The sequence below is a fragment of the Neolamprologus multifasciatus genome, chromosome 18 (assembly GCF_963576455.1).
Source record: "Neolamprologus multifasciatus chromosome 18, fNeoMul1.2, whole genome shotgun sequence".
Lineage (NCBI taxonomy): Eukaryota > Metazoa > Chordata > Actinopteri > Cichliformes > Cichlidae > Neolamprologus > Neolamprologus multifasciatus.
In genome coordinates, this window is record NC_140456.1 from 31068924 (window position 1) to 31078114 (window position 9191).

The 9191-nt window shown below is 38.5% G+C and overlaps 1 protein-coding gene across 1 annotated transcript; it reads left to right on the forward strand.

The window, feature by feature from the left end:
* Nucleotides 1-219: 219 nt before the first annotated feature.
* Nucleotides 220-8437, forward strand: odr4 (odr-4 GPCR localization factor homolog). Its single transcript, XM_085139825.1, has 14 exons — nt 220-365; nt 647-750; nt 2109-2225; nt 2392-2484; nt 4111-4217; nt 4299-4335; nt 4697-4840; nt 4916-5011; nt 5192-5239; nt 5687-5806; nt 5936-6050; nt 6970-7173; nt 8046-8096; nt 8332-8437. Exons 2-14 carry the CDS (start codon nt 652-654, stop codon nt 8400-8402), a joined length of 1302 nt encoding a protein of 433 aa, XP_084995951.1. The 5' UTR covers nt 220-365; nt 647-651; the 3' UTR covers nt 8403-8437.
* Nucleotides 8438-9191: the final 754 nt, after the last annotated feature.

A 9191-nucleotide genomic window follows, 5' to 3' on the forward strand; every position in this document is an offset into this window, starting at 1 on the left:
GTTAGACGAGGTAAATGAAAACTACTTATTAAAGCTGAGATGCGATGAATCGATATACGCTCTTCGAATATAAAAGTTAAATTGTTAATTTAATGTATATGGGCAGCTACAATGTATTTATCTGGTCTTGCCTCCAAGCCTACTTGGCTCTTATTGCAGCAAATTTTATTTTGAAGAAAAACTCTCGCTTTGGTATACTGACCATTTCCATCCCGAGTCACCTATTACGACACAGACGTGCGACGGAAATCTGTCAATGCATTTTTTTTTTTGATCTGCTGACGAACCATTAGACCTGTTAAAATTGCCTGCTTTTTTGGTTGAGGTTTTAGCAACTGTTTTACTTCTTTTGAATATTTTCTATGGTACGTGGAAGCTCATGACGTCCACGCTGTATTTTATAGTGAACCTGAACTGTTATTTTAATGAAATGTAGCTAAAATATGAGCTAGCTAAAGTTAGAGGGGCAAACAGCTGTAAATAATCAAAGAGCGACTGCATATTTACTGCTTTTAATTCAACCGTATTTATAGATTAGAAACACTCACTTGTTCTAGTGCTCCACATCTTTTTCCGTGAACTGTTTATTTACAGAAGCTCTTGGATAAAGTGCAATGTTTATATCACCTCTTCATTTCCCTGTCAGAAATAATGGGTCGTGGATATATAGTCCAAGATGATGTGGAGGGATATCTGTCGAAACTCTGTGAACAAAAGGCAGACCCAGTCACAGGACTGCTAATTGGACAGGTACCTGTGTATACTAACATCTGTCGTGTATTAGGCCATGTGTAAAAACAGAGGCTTTAGAACTTTGCATTCATTATACCATTTTTTTTATATATGAAAAGAGTGTGTCTAGCGGTGGCATATGTAAAATTTGTTCAAGATATTGAATCAGGGCTACAACCAATGTCCTTTTTAGAAGCAAGTAACAGTCCCAAATACTTTGAATAGTATTCCAATACGTTTGTCAGTTGTGTTAAACTTAAGAAGTGAAATGAGAAAAAAAGAAAAAGTGAATCTGTCTATTAGACGTTCTGTCCATATAATATCAGAAAATAGTTGAAAAATACTAAAATCCTTTCAGGATGGAGTCCAGAGTTACTCAGTTTTATGTGAGCTGTGAAATGGTGAAAATGATTCTATGTTCTCAAAGATTAGATGGAAATTAATTAAATGCACTACATATAGGACTGTGCAGAAATATTCTGCCACCCCCATTTTCTAAGTTTTATTTCCAAAGATCCAAACATTCTTGTCATTTTTATCATGGTCTTGAGCTGCAGTTCTTCAGGCTTTCTGAAGGTCTGTCTATTGCAGTATAGTCTCTGTATGTGACCATTTTCAGAGGAATGTTTCCGAGAACTGGACTGAAAATCCATGGCAGCAGGTCTTATGGAGTGATGAATCCAAATTTGAAATCTTTGGTTCAAATTGTCAATATGTATTCAGACAGTCAGGAAAGTGTCTACAGCCACCTGTAAAACATTGACAGAGCCTCTGTTGTGGTTTGCTTCTGCATTGCAGTCAGTAATGTTGCACTCTCACTAAAGTGCTTGCTCATAGGGGGTCATATGATTGTTGGGGTTTTCTCTGTATTATTGTAGGGTCTTTACCTTGCAATATAAATCGCCTCAAGGCATTTTTTTTTGTGATTTGGCCCTATATAAATAAAATTTAATTTAATCATCTTGACAGAGAAAAAAACAAAATGCAGAAAGTCTTTCAGAAAGTCAAGAGAACAATTCATGAAGACTGCGTAAAGAAATTACTAGAAAGCTGCCTAAGAGAGTTCATGCTGTGTTGAAGAATAAAGGTGGTCATGCTGAATATTGACTTTCAAGCTAGTTAGAATTATAACTGAGTTTTAGCCTGTATACTGTATTTCCATGTATATTTGCACATTTCCATAAATCACTGGACCTATTTCCAATTTTTCTGGCAAAATCTAAAGAAACAATGAGTGGCTAAAGACTTTTGCACAGTACTGTACACACGCTTTAAAATTAATAGGCGAGCACCATATGTCACAATACAATAGGACATCAACACGCTGTGTGTAGAGTGAAGAGAGATTAATCAATATTACTGACTAAATATTTCAGAGCTCAACGCAAAGGGATTTTGTTGTCATGGCAATTCGGACCCCCCAAAAGGAGGAGACTGCTGCTGCAGCTAGAAACTCTGTGGACAAGGAGTGGGTCACCGAGCATGCTCGACAGGTAGTTAAAGAGGGCCATGCCTCTCTTCCAGCACAAACTGATTTGATTTCAGCATGTATTATGCTCATGTATTAAATGAGGAGTGGAATGTGCTTTGAAATGAGCTGTGCACCTAGGTAGACAGACTTGCACACTGCAAGGGTTCATGTTTGCTATTGATTTCCAGGTGTCCAGGATGCTGCCCGGAGGCCTCTCTGTAGTGGGAGTCTTCATCATCACTGATGCAGATGCCAAGGACGCACTAACTACACTCCGACAGGTGAGAGTCATGTTGACACTGTTTCCAGCAAAATTATTTTGAAATTCTTGTAATGTGCTATAGCTTGTAGTGTGAAGTTTAATCGAAAATCAACTTAAGTGATTAGAAACGAGGTCTCAAACCTGCAGCTCTAGAGCCACATTTAGCTTTTTTGCCCATAATCCAGTTACTCTCTGTGGCTTTGATCTAAAATGAATATATCAAAATGAGCATTGTAAATTTTTTTTACAATTTACTTTTTTTTTATCATTGTTTTAAGTGATTCTAAAAAATGTGCAGCCTATATGTCAAATTTAAAAAAAATGTTTTAATATGTCTGTCACCTGGTGCTTTATGCTCTCACTCTTGCTAAGCTCCAGTAGTGGTGACTTCCATGAATGTTAACACATAAGTGGCTGCACATAAATAGATAGTTCCACCAGCTGTGAATTCCAAAGCTTTAAAAAAAAGAAAAATCATGGAGGAAATTCGACAATTTAAGTGCAGGAAACTTGCCTCCAAACCTCCAGTACTTGGCCCGATGTGAAAAAGTAATTGCACATAAACCTAATACCTGGATGTGCTACGTGTGGCAGCAAGAACTGGTATGTTTTTCGGAACATTATCATAACAAGTGATCTCGAGTTTCAGTGTACTGACTGATGGCCAGACGTTCTCCTTCAGGAGTTTCTGGTAGAGAACAGAATTCATAGTTCCATCAATTATGGCAAGTTGTCTAAGTACTGAAGCAGAACCATCACACTACCACCACCAAGTTTGACTGTTGGTGAGATTTTCTTTTCATGAAATGCTGTTAGTTTTATGCCAGATGTAATGGGAATCAAACTTTACCAAAAACCCGAGTTTTGTTTTTTCCTCATTAGGCTACAAAATGTTTTTTCAAAAGTCTTGGACATTTTCAAGATGTTTTTTCGGAAATGTGAGGCAAGCCTTTGTGTTCTTTCTGGTCAACTATAGATTTTGAATTGCCATTCTCCCATGGATGCATTTTTTTTTTTACCAGTTTTGTCTTTGTGTTGAATGGATAATTATCACTATAAGTCTTTACAGTTCAGCACAGATTTGTTAAAAAATGCTTTATTTAATATTAAAATTTGCTAACAGGGTTAGCTTAGCTTGTTCAGATGGAAGACATCATGTGACTTTCATGTGGTTCAAGACTAAACACAGTGTGTGAAGAGCTAATTCAGTTTGATGGTGGAAATATTGTTGGAGCATGATTTTGTTCTTTATGTAGCTCTAAAAGAAATAAAAATAATTCAGAGGTTTATTAGAAACTTTCTCACAAAAACACTGGCATCGGTGATCATCTCAACTTTTTTTTTTTTTTACCAAAATGCAAACTTTCTTTTAGCTGATGTTGTTGAACTAATTAAAGCTCTAAACCCAGTCAAGTATATCTTAAATAACACTGAGGACAAAGGTTTGCCTGAAAACCCTACAACTCCATAAGGAGCTTGCTTAACTTAACTTTAATACACTGGAAACAGTCTTTCAATTTGTCTTTGACATTTGCACTTCAGTGCTAGAATAATCCCCAACTCCAAAAGGAGTGAAATTAAATGTAACCACAGAAAAGTAAAAAATTGGTAACATCATGCAGCGTGTGTGTGTGTGTGTGTCTAGCTGCTGTTTGCAGTGGAAAATCTGATCTCCTCTGAGCACCTGTGGGACCCTGCAGATGATGATATCACAGACTGTGTCACGCTGCACATCAATCCCAAAACCAGAAAGTATCCTTTTCATCAGCTTTGCCTTTGGCTCAGGTAGCTACCATACAGTGTTTGTGGATGTTCTTTAACCCAGTGGACTAGAACTGTCTGTAGAACCTTTGACATCAAAGACCCCAAGGTCAGTTTGCATCTCTCATGTCTTACAGAAAAGCAGCTTCTATCTGCACAGCTCTAAAATATTACTCAAATGTGTACTGCCTTCAAAAAACATTCTTTGCTTTTCCCAAAACATGTAATATCACAGTTTTGGAACACTATTTCAGTATGATGTTATAAGTCTTATTCACTGAACAAGGAAATCTATTATGTTCTGACTTCACAAACACAGCAGTAAAGTCCTTCCACGTTACAGTTATCCGGGGTTGTGAATTAAACCTTTTAAAGTGAGATGTAGGCCACAAGGTTCACAGTCTTGATATATGTTGTGCTGTTCTCTTTCATACAATGCTGTTGTTGTTGTTGTTTATATGTTTTCCCAGAGTGTGGCTAAGCCTGCAGACTGGAAGTACCAGTCGGGTTTGTGCTCCTCCTGGGCCACCGTGTCATGCAGTCTAAATGTAGACATGCTGCTACCACTACCAAACAACAGAACCAGCACAGGAAATATGGAGGAGTGCCTTAAGGTTGGAACACACACTTATGCATGAGACCTTTTTTTTTCTTCATGGGAACAGTTCTGACTTGGTTTTCTGTTTCAGGAAGGACTGAAAGCGTGGGCACACCAGATTGAGAGCGGACTGTGTCTGATTGATGGAAAAAGGCTACCCGAGGACTCGGAGCTCACAGTGGGACAGGTTGTTTATGATACTTGAATGAATGAATAAATGCTTGATTGCTGGTTTAGGATCAATTATTTGCACACTTTTATGTGCAAATCAATTCCAACATAGACTGCTGTGGCTTGATGATAAATAACAAGTGATTTTTTGTTGAAAGGCAGCAAAAAAATTCTGACTTCCAGTGTTTTTCTCTAGAGGAGGAATGTGAGACAGACATACACAGCTCAGCTGCTCATCACAACGGTAAGAGACGCACTTTTCTACTCTAATTAAGCACTTAAAGCACTGTTTTTTTTACTACAAGCTTCATTCACCCAGGCACACACACATTCATAACCCCATTTTTCTGTACCTAAATTCCATATCTAACATTTGCACATACACTCACATTCCGATGGATCCATAGGTGGAAACTTCAGTAGGTTTCCACCTATGGATCCAGTAGGTTAAGTATCTTGCCCAATGGTACTTTGACATGTAGATTGCAGTAGCACGTAATTGAACCACAGACCTTGTGATTGGTAGATGACACGTCACACAAGTAGTGGCAGTGAAGCCATAAATGGACACATGTGCTTGTGTTTGGTACATTTCTGTTAAAATTATACATATTTGAGGGGTAAAGTTAAGTCAAGTTTTGAGAAGTTTGTGCATGACCATGAAATAAAATTTTGCCTTCCTTTGTGTTAGGAAAACAAGAGGTTAACAGATGTGATTCAGCAGTGTGGCGGCAGCGTGTCAGTAACAGGAGCAATCCACAGCAGAGCTTATCTACACAGCAACAAGCCAAAGGCCAGACTGGCAGAGAAGGTAATTCTTTAACATAAGGGTCGTTCCAGATAAAAGATTTGAAGTTCAACATCTGAGAAAAAGAATGACCCACAAATGAAATGAAAACAGAATTTATTCTTTTCTCACGGAAACCTCTCTCGCGGACAGCTGCTGAAGAGGGATGTGGTTTCTACGGTGGCCACGAGAGTTCAAATGATGCTGGAGGAACTGCTGGCATCAGACCAGGAGAGCAAGGGCAGCTGCAGAGACAAACAACAGAGAGGTGCAGACACAGTATGCTCCACCAATCACTTGCTTACAGCTGTACATAGATAAGTTCGGGGTCATGGGTGGGTTTACTGCCAGCCAATGAACACATAGAGGCAGGATTTGAACACAGATAAGACCTGACCTCAACAGTACAAGGTGGGCAATTAGTAATGGATGGCACACACTATTGTTAATCCCAAACCCCAATTTCATAGTTGGTCTGGTATGAACACAGTGTATCCACATGTATACATGTGGCCAGTGCTTCTCACAAGAATGACACTGCTTGTGTATTGTTAAGGGGGATCCAGACCTGTTAATCCATGTAAGTCTATGGAGATGAAACAGCTAAAATGATCATAACTCACTGAATTTTTAAGCAGTTTAGTTCAAATAGTACAAATGCTACAACTACAGCCCCAATTCCAAAAAGGTCAAGACATAAAAAGCATCAAATGTTTAAACTGTGAAAATGTAGCATTTTGTGGGATGGCAGCAACACATCTCAAAAAAGTTAGACAGGGCGATGTTTACCACTGTTTTTTCCCCAGTCATCTTTCAACAATACTATAAACATCTAGGAACTGAGGAGGCCGGTTGAGTGAATGAATAGTGGAAATGTAAAGCGCTTTGAGGGTCTCAAAAAGCGCTGCATAAATGCAATCCATTATTAGTATTATTATTATCTTTCTCCCACAATTCTTTAAATGAGTAAGGAGGAGGAATAAGGAGTAATAAGAAAAATGTTGTCTATCTACACCTGATCACTTGATGGTGACGTCTTCAAAGCAACTTTTTTAGAATGAATGAAAGTTAGAAGTGAATAACCTTACTGTCGTGTCTTAATAGATGAGCACCATTAGAAGAGATGTTAAAATCCACGACCTCTCAATATTAGTTACTGTACCTGCGCTTCTCTGTCTGTCCTTCAGAGCTGTTCTGCCTCCCCCATCGTATCTTTTGTCCACTAAAAGTGAGCGGGCCACTCTGTGTGTGTGACTACCAGTTCAGTGATGAGGATTTATCTGAGGTGACTGAGCGGTTGAAGGAGATGCTGGACATTGATGCAGCTGAGGAAGACTTGGATACCAGACAGGAAACGACTTTTGAAATCACAGGGTGTGATATTACACCAGGTGGGCACAGAGTTTGTGTTTGTAAAGTAGTATTTTCACACCAAAACCTAATTTCTAGTTTGGGTATCAGTTTTCACTTTCTCCTTTTGTTGTCACGGTATTGTTTAAATGGTAAGTGGACACATTTTTTTATATAGCGCTTTTCTACTCACCTGGAGCACAAAAAACACTACAACATGCATCATTCACCCATTCATACAAGCACTTTTTATCCCTATGCTTAAGTGCTTTCTATCTGACACACATACTAGATGACCTGCTCCACCTACCTCCAGACCAAATCTTAGTGCCATTACTATATGAATGCAAAATATGTAATTGTGATGTGCTGCAGCAGAGAACACGTGCCAAACTGCAGATGTGATGTCAGATGTATATTAAAACAAATTAAAAACCATCATAGCTCATCCATCTAATGGATGGGTATAAAAAAAAGTTCACTTCAATGGAATTTCCTGGGTTGGGAAAATCTCAATATCCCATCTGTGTCATCATTTGGCGATAGAGTCAGCAACCTCCTCAAAGCCCCAGCCTCAGTAATACAACAATAAATGATTATTTTTGTTGTTAACAGTGGTGCGATGATAACTATCAGTTTACAGTTTATATTAATGATGTCTGTTGAAAATTCCCACCACAAAGTTAAACTGAAACAACAAATAATTAACAAGTTACTTAATGAAATCATCCTGACATCACAAACTTACTCCTTAGCTGCAACATTTTATGACACTAACAAATTCTAACCGTTAAATCAAATGAACACCTGTATGTGCACACTGATGGTACTTTAGTTACGCCATTTTCACAATAATCAAGCAGGAGTTGGTGATGAGGGATGTTAACCTAGATGATGTGTTGTATGTTTTCAGAGCCCACTCAAGAAAAAGTCAAGGTGCCAGAGCACAAGAAAAACTACATGGGTAAAGACCTCTCATCTACATTTAATAAATTGTGTTAGCAAGATGAATGATACATTTGCTAATTATATTTTTTGTATCATCCAATCGTCTTCTGTTAGGGCTCAGTATTCAAATAACTAAAGTCTATTGTGTAGTGCTTTGATAATGATTAACTATCGAAAATATATATTTTTTTTTTTAAAGGACATGCTTGCTTGTGTACTCTGTCCTGACTGTCCTCCTTTTTGTTGTTTAGGTGTTGCCATGGCTACAGCTGTTGCCTTACTTGCTACTGCCGCCTCGATGCTGTATCTCAATGACATTTGAGGAAAATGAAATAAAGAAATAGAGTTTTGTTGTGATCTTTTCTGCCAAGTGGATCTTGGTTGAATCAGAAGATAACAAATAGGGCTGACTACAGTTATTTAAAAAATCCCCAACTGAAAATAGCGTCCTGGGGATTTAAGCTATCTGTACAATACTACAGTAGACACACAACCACCTTCAGGGAACATAAGCTAGTCTAGCTAGATATAGCAACTTGTTTCATACATAAAATGAACTGAGGGAGCGCACCGAGGCCCAGTATAAGACAAAGGATCGTTTGAACTCTGAATTGTACACATACACTCTATTAGTACAAAAAATAAAAATCTGGGGGGGGGGGGGGGGGGGGGGGCTGGTTTAGCTCACTGGGAAGAACAGGTGACACGTGCTCTGTTATTTCATATGCCCAGGTTTTTACTGCCTCCCCCGTGTTCCTTCAAGCTTTCCTGTCTTAGCTCCACTGTGCATTTGAGATAAAATAATAATGTGAAATAAAAGCTATGTATATAACACCAGAAATTAGCAGAATTCCTCTTCAATAAGGAGGTTGAGTTTGCAACGTGAAATCACAGCCTGTGGTTAGTGTCCTTGGCTGTGTTAAAGAGCACATGAAGCGCTAGATGTATAAAAGCTAATTTACACCATTGAGCCCTGCTCTCAAAAACTGAAATAGATATAACACTGTCTGTTAAGCTGGATTTAAGAAATAAGGGGAAAGCGTGTTTAGCGCCATCTTCTGTAAGTGTTGGAGTCCAGCTTGCCGCTGTGGTGGCTCAAACAGGCTCTCCT

What these genes read in the sequence shown, in the direction of transcription:
- odr4 (XM_085139825.1), top strand. Translation starts at nt 652, where the DNA reads ATGGGTCGTGGATATATAGTCCAAGATGATGTGGAGGGATATCTGTCG. An exon ending in CACTAACTACACTCCGACAG is followed by an intron (nt 2,485 to 4,110) that starts GTGAGAGTCATG and finishes GTGTGTGTCTAG; the next exon opens with CTGCTGTTTGCAGTGGAAAA. An exon ending in GCACAAGAAAAACTACATGG is followed by an intron (nt 8,097 to 8,331) that starts GTAAAGACCTCT and finishes TTTGTTGTTTAG; the next exon opens with GTGTTGCCATGGCTACAGCT.